This window comes from Primulina huaijiensis, chromosome 18 (assembly GCF_012295235.1).
Source record: "Primulina huaijiensis isolate GDHJ02 chromosome 18, ASM1229523v2, whole genome shotgun sequence".
Lineage (NCBI taxonomy): Eukaryota > Viridiplantae > Streptophyta > Magnoliopsida > Lamiales > Gesneriaceae > Primulina > Primulina huaijiensis.
Window position 1 is genome coordinate 6377048 of NC_133323.1, and position 22634 is coordinate 6399681.

The 22634-nt window shown below is 31.1% G+C and overlaps 1 protein-coding gene across 1 annotated transcript; it reads right to left on the bottom strand.

Annotated features, from left to right (window-relative positions):
• Positions 1-7585: 7585 nt before the first annotated feature.
• LOC140964334 (systemin receptor SR160) lies at positions 7586-11621 on the bottom strand. Its single transcript, XM_073424010.1, has one exon. It carries the CDS (start codon positions 11563-11565, stop codon positions 7780-7782), a length of 3786 nt encoding a protein of 1261 aa, XP_073280111.1. The 5' UTR covers positions 11566-11621; the 3' UTR covers positions 7586-7779.
• Positions 11622-22634: the final 11013 nt, after the last annotated feature.

The following is a 22634-nucleotide window of genomic DNA, read 5'->3' on the forward strand; positions in this document are numbered from 1 at the left end:
TGTGTGTGTGTGTGTGTGTGAAATTAAAATACTATATATTATATGAGATGACTTAAAAGTTAGTTTCCTACTCATAAGAATGGATGGGCATATATATGCTCTAAGAATCGTTCTATAACACAATTATTATGTAATTAGTTGTAGAAGTTGACATGGGTTGCTTGTGGAGATTTCAAACAAGTAATCTTTGGGGGGGAAATCGGGCCAACTCGTATCTCGGCTGTATTATTAAGAATTTTTATAATAGAGACAAGAATTTGGTATCATTGTTTATTTTGTTTTTTTAATGAGTGAGTCTCATGTGAGACCGTCTCACGGATCTTAATCTGTGAGACGGATCAGCCCTACTCATATTCACAATATAATGTAATACACTTAGCATTAAAAGTAATACTTTTTCATGGATGACCCAAATAAGAGACTCGTCTCACAAATACGACCCGTGAGACCGTATCACATAAATTTTTGCCTTTTTTAATTTACTGTTTCAAATTTGTGATTTAGTGGCTCGTTATTTTTTATAATTATAGTATGAAATCATTTAAATATAATCAATTCAAATTGTGATATGTAATAATTTTGAGTTTCTGTTGGACCTTCATTAATGTAAATCCAATTAATTATTAAAAAATATTGTGCATGTACGCAAAGCTTGAGTTGATGCACTGATATTATATATGATGATGTTTATGTAATTTTAAATTTGGAAATATGTATTTATGATTAAAATTATATACTTATTTGGAAAATCTTGACATTAAGATGGATTCAAGTTTTCTTGCAACAATTTTTAAATATTTTTACAGGTTTTAGAAATTTTTTGAATCATCTGAATAACCTGCCTCTTTTCTCGAGGGCAAAAACTTGTGTGAGACGATCTCACGGGTCGTATTTTGTGAGACGGATCTCTTATTTGGGTCATCCATGAAAAATTATTACTTTTTATGCTAAGAGTATTACTTTTTATTGTGAATATCGGTGGGGTTGACCTGTCTCACAGATAAATATTCGTGAGACCGTCTCACAAAAGATCTACTCTTTCCCGAGCTCCGTATCAAATGACTGCACCCGAATATTAGACAAATATGAGCAATCCATATTTCATTTTTTCTATTTTTTATGGATTTTCTAATCCACAAACAATTATTATCCCTAGTTGGACGATTGTCAGATGTCTTCCTCGTTATTGGTAAAAAAAAAAAACATATTATGTTAGCATCCATTATTTTGCAGAATATGATCGTTGAAAATGAGGGGGTTGCGTGAAGAATTGGTACAACGATGATGAGTTGACGAACCTGCACAATCCATCAAGAGCTCGTACCGAAGATTTCATGATTATCTCCGAAAAAATTCAGTACTATGTGAAAATCAAATGCATCATCAACTTTGTGCCGACGTAGTTGAGATTATTGGGATATTAACATAACAACATCCGTGAATTAGTATTTTGTATATTTGAAATGTTTAATTTATATGTTGTTTTTAATTTTATGAAAATATGATTTGTTTTCTCTATGTTGTACTCCTCATTTCAATTTATAAATAAATTTTAAATTTTAAATGAATGACACTACTAAAACAACAAGATATAATTTTAAGTAATAAATATATTTAAAATTAATATTATTATTTATTTCAAAAAAAATCACTTAAATATTGTAAATAAAATTTAAATTATGTTAAATAAATATAAAATAAGAATAAAAATGTATGACTGGACAATGAAACCCATAATAATTAGTGTTATGACATTGAAGTGTGTTAAAAAAATAAATATATAAATATAATGTGTACATGGAATGTGAGACTCACAAATCATAAGTGTTAATATTTAAACAAATATGGATATTGATGGTAAGTTGTTTCATATCGGTTAGATAAAATCTTAGAGAGTTGCATATATGGACTTGAACAATCATCCCCTCTTGAGCTATCTTTTGGATTGAGTTAAGTTGTTCCAATCTTAACATGATATCATAGCTCATGTTCCACATTTATGTGTTGGTCTGCCTATAGTTGTGCCAGTCGTTCAGTCCATAGTTGGGTCATTTGTAAACTTCACGCTCCAAATTTTCATTCCTCATAGGGTGATCAATTTTTTTATTAACTGCTCGAACCGAATTACATCGCACCGTTTTTTCTAATATTTTATAAAAACCGCAATTAAAAATAGTAATCATAAACCGCACAGCATACGCGGTTCGGTTAAGTTTTTTACCAAGAACAAATTAACCTCACCAAACCAATTGCCATAATATTTGGCTTAGGATTATAATAATTTGTAAACATATTCAATTAAAGAAATCGTCGTTCATTATATCTCAACTATCTTCAAAATTATTACTCCTACAAAGAAACTTATTTTCTTCTTAATTATTCTTCATATTAGTTTTTTATTAGAGTATTTATTTCTTTTACCAGAATATTTTGTTTGAAGTTTGAAATTTTAAAAAAATAAAATAAAATAGTGAAAATGTCATTTTTGTTGTGAGTGTGTTGTGTTGTTAAATAATTAACTTAGTTTTGAATCTTGATTATTATTTTATCTAATTTTATCTTTGTGATTTGAAATATATTTTATATTTGAAGACAATATATTTTTGTTGTTTTCAAATAAATTAGAATATATGTTCTAATATTTTTCATTAAAAAAACTGTAAACCGACCGCAATTGTATGAAACCGATCAAAACCGTAAGACTAATTCTACATGTAAAACCGCGATTATTTTTTTAAAATACTAACCGACCACATATGACAATTCGGTTTGAATTTTTTTAAAAAAAAACAGTAAAACAACACCGTGATGATCACCCCTAATTCTTGGACGTGGGGGTATGTTATTTATCTCACATCGGTTACATAAAATCTCTGAGACTTGTATATATAGACTTAGACAATTCTCCTTTCTTGAACTAACTTTTGAGATTGAATTAGATACAAATTCCAACCTAAATATAACATTACATTAAAGATACAATACTAACAAAAAGAATAGTCTAAAACAAAAAGTCTCGTAAACGCGTGGTACCATTTTCGTACGTGAACGAGGACAACCAAACTACACTAATCAAAATGACAGATAACCATATGCAATAAATAATTTTTCCCACATGATCGATGTGACAAATTAATTCATCAACAAATAAAAGTAATTAATTAGATTCATAATTAAACCAACGTACGTTTTCAAGGTCACACGCTCGTGTCTTATTTATCAAATAGATCTTTTGTAAGACGTTTTCACGAATTTTTATCTGTGAGACGGGTTAATCTTACCGATATTAACAATAAAAAATAATACTAGTACTCTTAGCATAAAAAGTAATATTTTTTCATTGATGACCCAAATAAGAGATATCCGTCTCACAAAATACGACCCGTGAAACCGTCCCACACAAGTTTTTGTCCAAATCTAAACTCTACTGTTTGGAATGAGATTTGCTTGATTGTTTCGACATGGGATAATAAGAAGCTATTTTTATGTTTATCGATATATATGAGATCTATACTTTTTCAGTAGACTTCATATTTAAGCATAAATGATTTACTTGATTGTTTAGACGTGGGATAATAAGACATTATTTTATGTATTTAATAGTGAACATTTATTAATATATGTGATATCCACACTTTTTTCGGTGGATTTTTTATGTGAGGATAAACGTTTATTTTTAAATGCGTAAAAAATTATTGTATAATGATAGCAAAAAATTTTCCCTCCATGTGAACATAGGAAAATTATAAATGTGGAATTTTTAACTAATAGAGCTAGGGAAGTAGAATTCATATTTGCATTTACAGGTTAGGTGTACCAAAACAATCTTGGGAGGAATCATAAATGATTTCACTTGCTATGTTAAACAAGAGACTTGTAATAGGATGTTTTAAAATCTCAAAAACAAAGTTAAATGTGTGTAAAGTCTTTGATAGACCGAAACTTTTTCTACGGTCTCTGATTCACCAAAAAAAAAGGTTCATGCACTCTTTGAGCCCACCATTATTTTTTCAGATGAAATTTGGTACAAAACATTGAAAATTTGGAACATATATATGATATTGCAGAACAAATTGGTTTAGATCTGGTACAAAAGATAAATTTTGAGTATAAAATTGGAAAAACTATATTGATATCAATACTTACTACACTTTGTTGCGTGCTCAAATATCATATATTAGTACGTGATCTATTATTTAATGCTGAAATATTATATATTATTGTTAGATCTGTAACATTTAGTACTCAAAATATTATATATTAATATCAGATTTTCAAAATTTTGTACCTAAATTTTATTTCGAAAAAAACAAATCATTAATATCAAAAGTTGTTATATATATTTAGGTACTCAAAATTCATATATTAGTGTCAAATTTAAAACATTTATTTCTGAAATATCATATAATTTTTTCTAAATTTTCAACGTTTCGTACCGAATTTCATCCGAAAAAACACATGTATGCAAAGGGAATGCAAAAATATTTTTTGGGTTAGTCAAATACTACAAAAAAAAAAATGGTCTGACAGAGAGTGAACACATATTTAACTACTGATATAGAGATTTATTTATGATTTGCTGTTATTTAAAAATGATTTCAATTTTAGATATTGAGTCGCAAGGATCATCAAACACAATTAGTTTGTACCATTCGAAGAGGTATTTCGGCTTCCTAGTTTCGTCTTAGTTGAAACGATAAAATTTGACGTCTTTGTTTCATCCAACGTTATGCTCGAGTTTTATGATATAGTTATATTATCCAAATCTCTACTTTTAATATCCTTATGATATGATATAGCTCCTTCGTCGTTAACTAATTTGGTTGTGAACTTTTTATTAGTTGTATGATTAGAAACTTGTTTATGTCACTCTATGTTGGAATATGCATGCATATTGGGTATGTGAAATAATATATTAATTTATAATAATTGTATACTTCAAGTTGAGCATATATAATTAATTTGATGACAAAGTATGTCCATCCGATCGAAGGGATCGTGGATTTTTTTTTTTCTATTTTTATTTTCCATCTCGAATTCTTTTTGCTCCATTTAAATTCCTAATATGTACGTGCTACTAACTTCGTCTCATTTATATTTTTTCAGTTGTCTCGTATATATAGTTTGGTTTCTACCTATAATTGTATTTTTTTCTCGATTTTAATGATATGCCCCTACTAACTAAGTCTTTGAAAATATAATGAATTAAGTAGAGATAAAATAAGAAGTTTTTATCTAAATTTGTTTTCCTAATAATTATCTTAATCTTGACAAAAACTTGTGTGAGACGATCTCACGGGTCGTATTTTGTGAAACAGATCTCTTATTTGGGTCATCAATGAAAAAATATTATTTTTTATGCTAAAAGTATTACTTTTTATTATGAATATCGGTAGGGTTGATCCATCTCACAGATAAAGATTCATGAGACCTACTCCTTAATCTTTATTAAAATGAGTTTATTAAAATCATGCAAGCAGTCGACGGCCAGATCAAGACAGGTCTCAAGTTTCTCAAGCAATAAATAAAATAGAAATTTGAATCCCAGTGTTCATGATTATTTATTTATATTATTATATATTATAAAAAAATTTNTATTATGAATATCGGTAGGGTTGATCCATCTCACAGATAAAGATTCATGAGACCTACTCCTTAATCTTTATTAAAATGAGTTTATTAAAATCATGCAAGCAGTCGACGGCCAGATCAAGACAGGTCTCAAGTTTCTCAAGCAATAAATAAAATATAAATTTGAATCCCAGTGTCCATGATTATTTATTTTTATTATTATATATTATAAAAAAATTAAATGTGGCTTGATGCATTGAAACCACAAGAAACTGGAGTTATTTTATATGGTCCAGCCTAGGAATTGTATACTAGGGAATATTAAATTAAATAAGAAGATATCTTTTTTTCCCTCAGGTTCCAAAATGTCCCTGGAAAATTGATTCTACTTCTTCTTCTTCTGCTTTCAAATGAATGCTCAAAACAATATGATCTATATTGTTAACCATGATCGATTCGTGGACGACGTATATATGAAATTTTCGGATCACGAAACCTTAAAAAATTTTGCTATATATACTGCTTAATATTACTACAAAAAAATTTAAATAATAATCGAAAAACATGGAGTAGAATTGAAAGTAGCTAAATTCTAAAGAAATAGGCAAAGTCAGCTTTGGTAGTAGAGCATCCTTGCATCGTGGAACGCATAGTTTTCAAGCATGAATTCAGGTGCACATGCGCATGGCACATATACAAGCAAAAAAAGACACGCAGAGACATAAAATAATTTTAAAAAAAATGTAATTTTTTGAGGACCACTCACTGTTCTGAAAATAAGTAGAGTTGAAATAAAATATGACAACTTGTATTCTACGACATGGGCATTCGAGGTGAGTATGTATTACACCAGCAATAGATCTCTTGGTTTTTGTTTTGTGTAAGATGATCGCCAATAGAATATGACAATTTGTGTTCTACGACGTGGCATTCGAGGTGAGTCTATGCAACAATAGGAGTAGATCTCTCGATTTTTATTTTGTATCGGCTGATCGTCTCATTAGAAAACAAAAAATATAGATTCCATCAAGATTTTTTATTTTATATTGAGTTAATCAGCTGATCATCTTATACAAACACATTGAGAGTAAAATTCATGGTATAACATAGACTCACCTAGCATTCGGTATCTTCCTAGAAATAAAAGATTGATATTTTTGCATGCAAAACAATTGCTCCCTCGTTTTCGAATATAAATATCATTTTTTCACGTTTCTCAAATATATAATTCCGTTTCTATATATAGAATTGTTTTATTTATTATTTTACTGATCTACCATCATCATTAAATGTATTAACTATTTTTAAAGAAGAGTAAAATAGAAAATTTCTTTCTAAAATTTATTTTAAAATAACTTTATTATTCTTTGTGAAAACACACACACAATATAGATATATGAGACGGAAGAAGTACAAGTAATGTTGCATCAGGCAACCAACCTTATATTTCAGAGTTTTGGTATTGAATGTCTTTCCATATATCATGAGATTTACAAGTTCACTAGTCACAATCTTGTATTTCAAACTCGCACAATTAATACAAGGAAGACTCAGGGCAAGAGGGACTTCTTGCCATTATTGGAGCATGAAAGTGAACAGAAAGAAAAATCGAAAATTACACCCAAAAAAATGGCTCAAACATGAAAGTTGGCAAACATGAATATAAAGGGCCTACAGCTTGAAAACTTAATGAAGGATTTGATGTGTGTTACCTGTGTGGATGTAGTACAAGAGACATATTTTGACATCTTACAATTTTTTTTTATATTTTAATTTGTGGTGGGCATGTTGGAATGTGGGGAAGGGAAAATAAATAAAAGAAATAAATATAAAGTTACTAAAAATATCATCCACTTAGTCAACATCATTGTTAGCTCGTAGATTCAACACCTTCAAAGACTAAATGTGGACCAAAATGTTTGTCTTACAGATAAAATCCATGGTAAAAAAGTAAAGAAGACGAGAAAATTAAAACAAGGTAACAAATTCAAACTATATATGTACAACAATACTGTTACAAGCTAAAACAACCTTTGTTATTTTATGTATGATGATACCAAGATTTTTTTCCGAGGGACTAATACGATCGACTAGCAGTAAATACAATAATTACTGGCACAATTTATCCCGGTTTGAAATGGAATTTTGATTGGGAAAATGGGATTCGAATGAATGATCAAGAACCGTCAAAATTCCTCCCAAGTTAATTCACAAATTCTTGCTCAATTCATTGTCCTTTATGCTCATTTCTACCCCTTCAACTGTAGTAAAGCCGCCTTCCTCAATGGCAATAATCGACGAAGCTGGATCGAGTCCTGATCCTGCCTGAATCTCTTTAAACATAGCCATGACTTGTATCATCGTGGGCCGTTTCCAAGGTCGATCATCTAAGCAGGCACATGCCACTTTCAAATGCTGCAACAGCTCGATTTCTAAGCTTGGATCTTCTTTCATTATTTGTGGGTCAAAAACGTCACTTATTCTTGTTTTTGCATGCTGTTTCACCCATCCCACGAGATTGTTGTCACCAAAATCAGCTGAATCGGTAGGCTGCTTACCGGTAAGCAGCTCAAGTAAAACGACTCCATAGCTATATACGTCTCCTTTTGTAGAACATCTAAAACTTTGGTAGTATTCAGGTGGGACATATCCCGGAGTTCCGGCTAACGTGCTAACACTCAAATGTGTGTCCATGGCACTCATGTGCCGTGCCATCCCAAAATCTGATACTCTAGCCTCCAAGTTTTCGTCTATCAAGACATTGCTAGATTTCATATCTCTATGAATTATATGTGGGATGCAATTGTGAAGAAAAGCCAATCCCCTGGCAGATCCAATAGCAATTTTTCGCCTTGAAACCCAACTTAGCTTTATCCCTATTTTCTTTCTGTCGTGTAGAACATCTTCGAGACTTCCATACTTCATATACTCGTAAACCAAGAGTCGTTCTTCGCCGACCTTGCAATACCCAAGGAGTGGGACAAGGTTCCGATGCTTAACTTTTCCAATTGTTTCCATCTCAGCGGTGAATTCTTTATCGCCCTGTCCACTTACATGTATCAACTTTTTAATTGCCACAACATTTCCATCCTTCAACTGAGCTTTGTACACATCACCAAAACCACCACTCCCTACTAGGCAGTCATGATGGAAGCTATTTGTGGCTTCAAGAAGATCCGCGAAAGTGAGTTTCGCAAGAGGCTTTTCGAAAGTGGCAATGCTGATGCTCAACGCCTCACGGGCACTTAGCTTCCACACACTTTGTGCCGTTGCCGAGTTGGAGTGATTCTCCATATAGGCCTCGAGTGCTGCCTCCTTTTTCTTCCTCCTTTTTTTTGTTTCCACAGCCACGATTATCAAACCAAATATGCAGAAGAGAGAGAATAACAACCCCATCGCCACACTGCCTGCAAGGGATGCTTGCCTACGGTGAGATTTCGGATGCTGACCAGTGGCTGGGCCCAATGCCGACCCACAAGGTGGAAGAGGGTATCCACAAAGTCCTGAATTATTTGCAAATCTAGAATCAGGAAATGTGTCGAACGGTGCTGATTCAGGAATCGGTCCAGAGAGATTATTATTCGACAAATCAATCTCTCCAAGAAATGCGAGGCTCTCCAATGCCACGGGAATCGTTCCGTTCAACCTATTGTAAGACAAATCGAGAATAGCGAGACTCTTCAATCCCTGAAGCTCTTCAGGAATGGTACCGGAAAGATCATTGTGTCCTAAATTTAGTATAAACAAGTAGAACATCGACCCAAGCTCCTTAGGTATGCTACCCTCCAATCTGTTGTAAGAAAGGTCGAAAAAAATCATCGAACCATTGTGGTTAAATGTTGGCTTAGTGATGCCTCGGTACACTCTGGTAAAGTTACAAGGATGCCTTGTTGAAATTCTGTCCAACTGTTCCTGCCGAATGCCCCCAAACTCAAGCAGATTCCCAGCTCCGTGACACTGCTTGCTTCCGTCGTTCTTTATATAAACATACCTTTTCCCGGTGAGCAATGCCACAGCAATATTGCCGGATTGCTTGAAAAGAGCAGGTGGAATGGTACCGTTCAACAAATTCGTATTGAGATCCAACCAAATCAAGCTTCGACAATCCCCCAACTCGGCAGGAATATTACCCGATAACAAATTGTTCCCAAGTTTGAGAATCGCTAGATTAGCCAAAAGGCCTAAAGAAGCTGGAATTTCCCCGGTCAATCGGTTATTAGACAAAGAAATCCAATTCAAATTAGTGCAATTGCTAAGAGAATCTGGAACCGGCCCTGTCAATTCATTGAAATCGAGGATCAAGTTCTCCAAACTCTGCAAGTACATAAACTCCTGAGGGATCTCACCTTGCAGTTGGTTCAACCACAAGATAACATCCCTCAATTTCGACAAGGATCCGAGGCTAGGTGGGATTGACCCATTCAAATAATTGAAACTAAGATCAAGCGACTCCAACTGTGAACAGTTGCTCAGACTCTCGGGTACTGCGCCTGTGAACATGTTATTCTGAAGGTACAGCTCTTTCAAACTATTCCTCGGATCTTGGCAAAGCCCAGAAGGGATCAAACCAGAAATGTTATTGGAGCTCACATCTAATGTTTCCAAATTTGCCAAATTTGAAAAAGAATCAGGCAACCCACCCACAAAATTATTGAAAGATAGAACCAAAGTCTTCAAATTTCTCAAATTCAAGAGGGTTCCAACAGGCAACTCACCAACGAAACTGTTGTTCGAGATATCGAGTAACTCCAAAGAAGAGCAGGTGCCGAGACTTTCAGGCACAGGATCTATCAGATAATTATAAGACAAATCCAACTCCACAAGCGTTGTACACAAATCAGATAGGTTTTTAGGAATAACACCATGAAATCCATTTTTTTGGAGGTAAAGATACTGTATACTCCCAATTGGCAGCATTGGAACATCTCCTGTGAGCTGGTTACTGGTGAGATTGAGGAAACTCAACTTCCCGCATGAAAAAAGCGAGTTCCCAATTTCACCGGAAAATTTATTAGAAGACAAGTCCAGGTGTTGCAGATTGGAGCATTTCCCAAACGAGGGAAAACCCGTGGAGAAATTGTTGAGGGAAAGATCCAAATGCATCAGATTGTTGATGTTTAACTCTGACAAACTTCCCCCCAATTTACTACCCTTTAAATACAGGCGCTGCAGCTCAGAAAACCCACCCGAAAAAAGCCAAGAGACCACGTTCGAACCGGAAATGCTGTTGAAAGAAACATCAAGAACTTGTAAAGACGACAACCCAGAGCTCCCGGCAACTTCTTTCAGCGGGGGGCCAATCGAATTCGTGGAAAGATTGAGAAAAACCAAACCAGAGCAAACCCCAAAGGCAGAGATATCAGTAATAGGACCTGAGACGGCGTTTCCAGCTAGATCTACGGAACTTAACACACTGCCGCAGGAGAATCTTGAAAGAGAGGATATTTGACCAAAGATGGCAGCTTTATTAAGCACAAGAGACTCCAATCCCGGCAAAGAAAGCAAGAAAGTCCCAACTTTCGACAAGTCCGCGTCGAGAGTATAACCAGAGAGGACAATAGAGGAAACTCTAAAGTTTTTACAGGAAACACCGGTGAAATTGCAAGGGGAGATATTAGGCTGCCAGCTGAGGAGTTGGTCGGGGTTCGGAAGCGAGTTTTTGAATGAAATGAGCATCTGGGAGTCTTTATTGACTCCATTTACGGCGGCTGAAGACAGCTGAGGAGATGACAAGGTAACGAAAAGGAAGAAGAAGATACAAAGGTGATAACAAAGGAAGAAAGATTCGGCACAGTGGCGTTGTTTCATGTTCAAATATTGAATCTTGATGGGGTATTTTAGTTTTTTTTTCCTGGTTAGGAACTGAACTGGTCTTTCGTTTCTTTCATCGCAGAAAGGAAGAAGATGATGTGTATAAACAGAAATAGGAGAGAAGGTGAAAATGAAAGGAGTCAAAAAGGACTGTGTAAGGGACGTAGGATGGGTATTCAGCATCAAAGCCTCGTGCAAGGGATAGATGGCATCCCCGTTGGAGTAAATTACATGTTTGAATTCTCTCTTTTTAGACTTTAAAGCTTGGTTGTCTTAAATATTGCGTTCTGATAAGTTGGACAAGTCCTAAAAATTCTATCAAATTTTGATCCAAAAGTTTTTTTCTCAAAAAAAATTTATTATTAATTATTAATATGGGAAATAACTGAGTGATTTTCTATCATTATTTGATCATATATTTGTAAATATAATTTTAATATTTGAACTGAGTTACTACCTTTTGATCGAGTCGCCTCTTCATGTTTGTGTGAGATTATTCTGTACTACATTTGAAGTATTTTTTCCCTTACGATGCAGTAAAATATTAATATTTGGATTTCAATATTTGTTTCAATTTTCATAAAAATATAAAAAAATAAGTCTGATTTAATGATATTATATTAGAATAAAAGATCCACGATTCATATGTGGGATCCTAATGTCAATTACATGTTTCACATTTGTACTTTAAATTAGTGAAGCTTCCTTTGTTTTCTTTTTTTTACTTTCAATTCTGCATGAAGGACAATGATTTAACTTGCCTTTTTGACAAAATTTTTTTTAAGTGTATTAAATGATTCCGATTTAAAATATATAGATTTATTGAATTTAAATTTTTTTTTTTAACAGTCAAATTTAGACTCGGAACTACATCCAGATGAATTAAGAAATTGAAATAAAGTCGTATGGAACTTTATTAGTTAGTTATATATGACGCATGACGATAGTAAGGTACATCAAACATTGGAATTTCTAAATATAATGTATAATTATGATGCCATTAATGAGAAATAAAATAAAACAAATATTAAAAATTAGTGATAATATATCAGGAAATCACTCTTAAAAAGCGCGAAAAGCTTTGATTTAGCGCTTAGCAATTTTATTTTAAATAATAAATACTTGATAATATAATTTTTTTTTAAAAAAAACTAGTTTGAAGTTATACATATTTAATCTCTTGAAAATTTATGTTATTATATCTCATGTTTACTTTGTGTCATATTATATATTCATCTACTAATTCTTTATATTATATTAATGTATCATATTATTGATATTTTTTAATTACTAAAAAGGAATAAAATTGTAATTTATCGTATTATCTCAAATTTAATCAATCAAATCAAACAAATTATTTTTTATCAATCAAATCAAATATTATATTATATCATTTTTTATTTATTTATTTTATTATATTAGATTATTTACCTCAAATTATTATCGTATACTTGATTTCAAACGGTGCCTAAAATTCATTGAAATATATAATATGCCACGAGACCTTTTCAAACGATGCCGAAAATTCATTGAAATATAGTATGCCACGAGACCTTCCTATCTTTGGGATTGATAGACAATACTCTACCCAATGTCTATGGGCAAAAAATTTCGTCCACATAATTTATGAATTTGAGACTTATTATATTTTTTTATAACATAAAATTTTATATATCTATTCTTAAATTATGTATATCTATGTGTTATCGAATATATCGGTTGACTTGATATATTTAAAATTATAATAAAAATTAAATATATTTTTTTAACGTTTAATATCACACTAAATCTGTTTTATGTTATAAAGCTTAAAATTTGATCGTCACGCTTCGCATGCTCAGTGCATTTTTACATTCTATATGATTTGATTATTGGATTATCCATTAATTATATAAATTCCACAGACGAAGCTACGTTTTATGCTAGTAAAGTTTAAAACTTTGTGTATCTCTCTATCTTAGTCCACCGACTATGGTTATCATTCAATATATATTGAGTAAATCATCGATTAATATGATATTATGTAAATTATATTAATCTGATAAATTACATCGATCAAATCTACGTTGTTTATTAGAAATGGACACAGCTGTTATCTCACATGGCGTGTGACACAAACTTTCACTCTCTACGCATCTATTGACTTCCATCTCTTTCCTTCTCTGTGCGCCATTTTTCTTGAAATTCTCAAGTGCCTAATTTAGAACGGATTTTTGTTTTTAAACAGGATTTCAAATTCGACATCTCGTTCTAAATTTGAGGTATTGAAGTTAGTCGTCACCATTTTTAATATACTTTTTATTTTTTAAATCTCATATCGATTTTGAATATTATATGTAACGTCACATATAATTTAATAATATTGGATATGTATGTATTATTTAAGATTTTATCAGTCAGATTTTAAAAATACATAAAGCTTATGACAAAGTATTTGAAAAAATTTTCCTTAGTTATAATGTTGTGTAATGATTCGAAGAGGCTAAGCAACTAACTCAAATAGCAAATTAATCAGATTGGAAACTAATATAATAATTAGTTTCAATCAAATTGAAAACAGATGGGTATTTTGTATTCATGTCACATCTCATGTGTTTACTGTATTTGATATTTGCTTATATCTTACAAAGTACGTATCCGAGTTGATGGACTATGTGAGTATTTAATCAATTATCAAAAGTTCGTTTTTTCCTACCAATATTTTATCGAGCTAACTTTTGTTCATTTATGTTTACCTGACTAGGGTTATTTGCAAACTATTAGTTTAGTCCGGGATTTAATCAGTAAGATCGAAGAGTTGTTGTTGCGGATTCCATCGTCATAAAAAAATATTAATATAAAAATAACTTTTTAATATTTTAAGTACATATAGAGATAGGGTGGAGGTGATGGGGTTTACAAGTTGTTTTGTCTGTGTAGGTTTGCGTCCGTGTGATTAAGGAGTGGATCCATCATTGTCTCTTATTAATGGTCCAGATTCCTTTCACTTTATTTAATTAATTGTCTTCATTATTTCTCATCCTACTCAATTTAATTTAAAGCAACTAAGATTATGTATACATATATATCTAATTATCGTTTTAACGTATCTATAACCATAATACGAGTTAAAAATTTATAATTATTATGAATACTAATATATTTGAAATAAAAATATATCGTGTTTATATATTCAATGACTTTTCATCAAGGTGTCTATCTATTTTAATCACAAAAATTATTATCAGAACATTTCATAGAACAATTTTGTGAGACGTATCTTCGAACTGACCTCATCTATAAAAATGTTATTTTTTATATCAAAATTATTAATTCATTGCACGTATGAAGTCACTCAAACCAAATTATAATTCATAATAGATAATGTGGGAGCACAAGAATCTCATATTATGTTTACAATCTTGTTCACTATTAATATAATTTGAAAAGTAATATGTTACCATATATTGTTAATTTATTTACATAAATGAGTTTTAATAATAGTAAGTTTTGGTCTCAAAAGATATTTATCTATGAAACGTATCTATGAGACGGATGAATCATACTTATATTTTTAATAAAAAAAATTATTTTTTTATAAAAAATAATATTTTTATTTAATAACTCAAATAAAATATATATTTTATAAATTACCGTCGTTTCAAATTTCGAGAGTTTTACTCTTACCGTATGGAATTGGAATGGGAATCTAGGCGTGATGACACGCGCCATAAATTCAGCTGTGGCTAATAGTAATATGTGGTACGTACCAAATAATGCAGGCTAGTACTGTTAAGTAATGGCCCCACGATTAGTCAATTGAGAACATTGACGGTCAGGATTGGACAGTGAATGCTGTCAACACCTTTGCATGTGTCCAAAACACTATCCCTTCAGTAAATCTAATTTAACGACACTCGCTATCTACATTACCAAAAATGATTTAGTTAATTTTTTTAATCATGAGTTTTTTTTTTGTTTTTTTTTTAAATTGTATATTGTTATAACTTATAATCGAGTCTTAAATCTAAAATATCGTTTTCAATTTGGTACTATAGTGTTAAAATGAACTACACCGCTCAATCTGTCATTCAGTGTTCACATAATAAACCTTCATACTAACACAATAGTATATAAATACGCTAATAAAATAAATCATATTTGACAAACTTTGTAAGACAAATTCATCCGAGAAAATGCTGATAGAAGGAATAGAATCGCTGACCATTTATCATATACCTTCATTGTTGCTAATGAATCAGATGTATGATGGATTTCCGATAATCGGCATCGAACGAATGTGGAAAATTCCCAATATCAATTTGTTTTTAAAAGTAAATGATGTATAAAATTATCCAGATTGTATCCAACTTTTCAATACTTGACTTAGTTTTGGACAAATTTAGTGAAAAAAAAAAATATAATTATAATGAAATACACAAAAACAATAAATACAGTTAGGGGGCGTTTGGTTGATGGGACAAGGTGGATTTATTTTTTTTTAATCCACCTTATCCCTCGTTTGGTACACGTGATTATTTAACCAAGTCAATTCCTCATATGAATGATTAAGTTATATTAGGTAGGTTAAAATAATACCTCCTCACCTCTTAGGATTATTTATCACACTCTTAATTCATCCTATTTTTCCAATTTTACCCTTCTCCTAAATTCAAACTCACCACCACTTCCTTTCTCCGACCGTCCACCGGCAACCCCCGCCACCGGCCGCCGACCACCGCCAGCCGCCGACAACCTCCGGCCGACCCCGCCGCCGTCTCCGGCCGCTGGAGTGGAAGAATAAAAAAAAAAGAAAAGGCAATTTTGTCATTTCATCAAAAAATTCAAAATTATCCCACACTTAAAAATCATACCAAACATAATACAATTTTACATTATATATTACATTTTTATCACAATCATTTTTTTTATCATTTATATATTAATCATTAGTTTATTTTATACTTCCAATTCCAACCAAACGTAGCCTAATGGTGTGGTAGGTTACAATGGTGGGGTAATATGGTAAATGTGGTGCACACGGAAGCGTGACGTGAAGTTGTGTAATTGTTCTGTTAGAAACAGTTTTTATCGGCTTGTGGTCGTCTTTAGATGGAAAACGTGGTGGGGGGATATTATCGTCATTTCACGTGCGCATTTTGTCGGGATGCGAAAAGACCTCGCACGTGTGACCTCCGTCTGTCACTTTCTTTATAAAGCATTTCTAGTGTTTACTACTACCACATCACCTCTGTGAATTTTGTCGACAGTTCTGATTTTTCAAGTTTTAAATTCAATTTGTATTAAAAGTTATAATTTATAAAAATGTATTCGGTTTGCTTAATACAAAGATTTTGTTTAATTTTTAAGCCAATTTATTGAAAGGACTTTAATTTTTCTCTGATTAAACAGGTAGATATAATTTTAATTGTACAACAAATAGGTGTTGGTGAAGTAGATGAATATTTAATCAATTATAAAGAGTTCAATCGTGACATCCAACTCGGGTCTAACCCTCAAGGAATGTCACATCCCATAATAATATCTCATGTGAGAATTTTGTCTTTCTTGAAGTATTGTAGACAGTAACAGATCATTAAAAACTATTAGAAATTTTATTAGCGGAAGCAGATCGCACACATCACTAGTAAATTACAATATAGTTTTACAAAACCAAACTAACATTGAAGGTAAAAATTGACAACCATTTATTATAAAATATTACATACGAACTAACTCATAGACTAAATGACTTAATATTCATTCCAATAAACTTATTCAAAACAACAACCAACGGGTCATTCACTGACATTTTCTTTCTTATCCAATTCCGATATACCTGGATCTGGAAACTACGATAGATAGAAAAATAAATATTAAGTTTTCAAGCAACTAATGAGAATTAAATAATGATATATGTGATATTAAATTTCACATAATAATACAACATAATATGTTCAATTCAGTTTATTTGATTAACGTGTTTTGTAGATTACTAAATTAGTTCTGGGTTTTTCTCAATATCATGATATCAACATACCACATCAATTTGTTATGGCTGGACAAAAAATTGGAGGTATCATCAATTTTACAAAAGGACACAAACTTTTATGAGCTTCTCAATTCTGAATTCCTTTTTGAGTAATAATTATTCACTGAAAATATTAGAAGGTATCGAGTCTTTACTTTATTTATGCAATCATATTTCTTAAATAAAATTCACTTTTTTGTGATGATTATATATATATATATACACACACACACACACGGGGAAAACAATGCAATGACATTGAATGGTCTTATCGTTGTTATTATTTATTTATTTATTTTTATTTGTACTCGTTCGAAGATAACAATTTTTTTTAAGCCGAGGAAGAACGTGTATAAATTACTACATTTCCGGACAGTAAAAAGTTAAAATAAATATAGAATAAGCTTTCAAATCGACAAAACAATGTTATACTATACATCATCTCAAATCGAATAAAGTAAAATGTTTTTTCACGGTTAGAGTTATTAATATTAATTAAAATAAAAATGGTAAATTTTATTTTTTTAAAAATCATGTTGAAATTGTAATTAAATACAAGAATAATCTAATAAAAAAATTGAATGATTTAAGAACACCACACATGCACAAGCATGAACGTAATACTTCATTTTAATGAGCTTATAGATGTGGGGTGGGAGGGTGGATGCCCATTGTCTTTGTGATTAGATGATAAAAATATTATATTCATAAATTTTTTTTTTATATTTTTCATGGTTAATTTAGTGAGACGAATATTTAACTCTACTCAATTCATGAAAAAATATTATTTTTTATGTAAAAAATATTAATTTTCATGATAGTTATAATCAGATCAACTCGTCTCACGAATATAAACAAGTGTAATTGTTTTACAAGAGAAATACTTTATTATAATCGATAATATCCACATTTTAGGGGATGTGTTGGGAGATGATGGACAAACTCATAACAATGAATTATTAACGATAAGATTATTTAACAAAGAATCACTATTAAATAGATATATAGACTTAATTTGTGGGCCTTTTTGTTTCTTGAAATTATAATAATTATTATTATTAAAAATAAAAAACACATAAATCTTATGAAATTTGTTGAATCTACTTAAATAATAATAATAATAATAAATCTTGCATTAGATAGAAATTTCATGTNTATTAAGAATGTCCTTAATAGAGACAAAATAGACACCAAAATCTTTTCCCAAATTTACCCTTACATAATAACAATAATTACATTTTTGTTTTTGTTATTTTTTTTTAAATTTAACAAACACTTTTTTTCTTTTGTTTTTTTATTAATTTCAACGATTCAAATTAACACTTTAATCCTTCGATAATTTGTCAAATTTCACTTTAATCTATCGATAATTATAATAAAGATTGTACACACATGCACAGCGTGTGCAGAGTAACTAGTATATATATAGTTGATGCATGGATAAAAAAGAAGTGGGGTCCCATGGGCAGCTGTAGTCTGTGCGTCAACATATTGTCATTTCTTCAATAAATTCATAATGCAAGCCAAGCTAGCCCTCTGCCTTCTTCTTTCTATCTAATCCTCATTTTTTTAATTTCGCATTGGCTGGAGTCGGCTCAAGACAGACAATTTTCTCATAAATTTCCCAAAATAAGTCACATATACTAACTAACTTTAGTGAAATCGTTTCCATATTTCATTTTGGCAAAAACTTGTGTGAGACACATGTCGTATTTTGTGAGACAGATCTCTTATTTTGGTCATCCATGAAAAAATATTACTTTTTATGCTAAGAGTATTAGTTTTTATTGTGAATATCGGTAGGGTTGACCCGTCTCACAGATAAAGATTCGTGAGACCGTCTCACAAGAGACTTACTCTTTAATTTTTTATAATATCATAATTAAATCAAATTTTTTGAAACAATGTACGTACACACATTAATTAACTATTTAAAACTAAAATTAATTTGGACTTGCCATCGTGTGGACTTTAAAGCGTTCCTATGCGATATTAACAATGACACCTGCGCCTTAGCTCGCGCGCACACACACAGATAGGCAATGTTACACAAAAAAAAAAAATGTTATAAAATTGTCTCACATGTTAATTTTATGAGCAGAGTCTTCTATCTGACCCGGTTCATAAAAAAATATTGTTTTTTCTGTCAAAAATATTTTTTTCTTAAATATGGACCCATCTCACGAATATAAATATTTAAAATTATCTCACATTAAATTTACCCTAAATCTTAACATCATCCTTGCAAGTTTTTTTTTTTTTTTTTTTTGAATGTACTCGTTAACAAGCTTAATGAATTCACTTTGACATCAACATCTCAAAACTACCGTAATTTTTGTCTTGAATCTTGATACACAAAGTAAAATGATTAGTTGATTGCATAACTTAGTCGGTCGAATATACAATAACTTTAAAAATTCCATTTAATGAAAGCAAGTTGAATATAAATTTGACAAGCCAACAAATGTTAGATGAGGTGCACACACACACACACACACATATATATATATATATATATTTATGTGTAGGGTAATAACATCAATTTATTTTATTTTATCTTTTTGGTACATGAGACAAGACATGACTGCACATATAGATAGATAGATATATGAGACTTAAATTACATGACCAAACTTTGATTTGATTTGCTTTCTTATTGAGTTATATAGCAAATTAATTAGCAGAAACATTATATAGTGATTGCAATTCACACACAAACATGGATTTCTTGTTCACAAGCAATGTTAAACATGTGTGTTTGGCCCTCCCCCCGATCGAGATTGTGACATTACCAATGGAACACGAATATGATCAAGACAAGAATGGTCTTTCATATGGCCTAGCACTTGGTACGAATCGGCTGTGGATCTGCACGCCGATGCAAAGATTAATTAATTGGCTTACAATTGTGTAATTAATCTCCAAAAGAAAAGAGAAATCAACATTTATATATTGTTTAAACTCAAATCTGCCTCGTGATATTACACAACACAAAATTCACCATAACACATTAATTATATCAATCATCATGGGTAATTCTTGAGTAAGTTGTTTTTTAAATGTCATACCAAAAATGAAAATTGCGATTTTAGTATCGTAAGTCGGTCTTTTGGTTTTAGTCATGTAACTTGTCAAAGTTTATTTTTCATGCCGTAACTTAATTTATTTATTTTCTCTGAAACTACTAGATACATCGAATATGGTTTATTTGACATTGATTCTACCATACGCGACACATGCAGAGAAAATAAAGTTCATATTACTCGAATTAAAATTAATGTGATAAAAAAATGAAAAAAATAAAGCAATATGATTCCAATATTTCAAAATTGGAGAAAAAAGTTTGTCGTTTATATTATTTTTGTTTATTTATATTTTAATTTTGTAATATAACATTTACTTTTGTCATATATGTCACATATAATAGAACCAATGCCAACTAAACCATATTCAATGATTTAGTGGTTTTAAACAAAAAAAGATCAAAACAAAAACAATATTAGTTAATGTATGCAAACCAAACTTTGACAAATTACATGAATAAAAAAAAATTCAATCTAACTTACATGACTAAAATTAAAATTTTCTCTATTAAAAAAATGTTTCAGTTTGTGAAATATGAGCGATGAACAATTCACATTCAAAAATTTGTCTCATGGTTTTCAAGCTAATTTCTTTATACGTCCTTGTTAGATGCAGTGGTCTTCCTTGTTTGCGCACAAGATTGTGAGGATCATGTGCCTTATCAAGATTGAATACTCATATACGGCATATCGTTTGTAAGATGAGACGATGAAATTGTGTGTAACATAGCTATAAATGATAAATCAATACATATGAATAACATACGGAATTATGATTCTAATAACTTGTAGAACTTGACTCAAACGTTGAATAAAACAAAAAATATAATAATTTAATTATTCATCATTGGCAACAAACAGAAACCTAAAACTACAGCCAAATAGCAAATTGCACATTTTTCTCATGTTCTAAGAAAAGATCAAGAACCCAATCACACCACCATACACAATTAACCAATGTATAGAACATCGGAAAAGAACCATGCATCATTCACGTGCCCAATCAAGACCCACTTGACAAGCGGCATGGTAAACCTAGTACTAGAACCATTTTCGGAGAGAATAGTTGCGACTATCGTTCCGGTTCCAATACGATTTCACATAAGATCAAGGTTCGGATTTTAAAAATTAAATAAATCAGAAAATTACGTATGCTTTGTCAGAAGAATATTTGCAAACATACTTTCTTTTAGGTGAGGGTTTTTTTTTTTTTAAAAAAAAAATCTTCTAGTTGGCCTTTTCACATTTCATTGATCGTATAATTTATTAAAAAAACTTTTAACAATATTTTATTGAAAAACTTGGCCCACTACTAATTTATTTCTCTCTACTCATACGCCATCTTCTAATTTTTCACTCCTGCTGCGTCCGGAAACAATTAGAGATCTAGGGTAAATCGGCCGATCAAAGCCAGTAGTTTACTTATTTATCTACTGGGATTAAGAACCTCTAGTACCCGGGACTACCAACTCTGACTCTATAACCGATAGCACAAGAAACGTTTCGCTCTAGAGAAAAATTAGCATTCCATCACAAAATTTCTGACGTTGAAGAAAGGCGTTACACTACAACAAACGTTTTTGTCCAAAATTTTGAACCCAGTGACCATTCTCGTTACGAAATGGCCGTTCAACAATTCATTAGTATATTTGATTTGGTTGATGAAAATGCTATTTTCCAATTGTTTGACTTGCAATCTAAGAAATAAAGTTAAATCTCTAGTCATGCTACTCTCAAATTTATTATGCATAAGCTTGAAAATTTTCTCACAAAGCTACCAAAAATAATGTCAATCAACATATATTTGAACAATTTGAGTGTGATCTCCCTTGGTAAAATTAAAGAGAATCTTATCTAAGGTTTCAATGATAAAATCATGATCAATCAAGTATTTGAATAAGGTATCATACCAAGCTCAGAGAGCTTGCTTCAAACCGTATAAGGCTTTATCCAGTTTGTACAAAAAATTAGAACGTGCATGATTAACGAAGCCAGGCGGTTGCTCAGCGTAAGCTTCCTAATGAAATAAACCATTTAAGAAAGCAGATTTAACATCTATTTGATAAAACTTAAATATTTAAAGGCAAAAAATACAAGGAAGATCTTATTAGCCTCAAGTCTAGCAACATGAACAAATGATTTATCAAAGTCAAAACCAT

Bases quoted from the DNA above. Each gene is read 5' to 3' on its own strand.
- LOC140964334 (XM_073424010.1), bottom strand. From the start codon at position 11,565: ATGCTGAATACCCATCCTACGTCCCTTACACAGTCCTTTTTGACTCCT.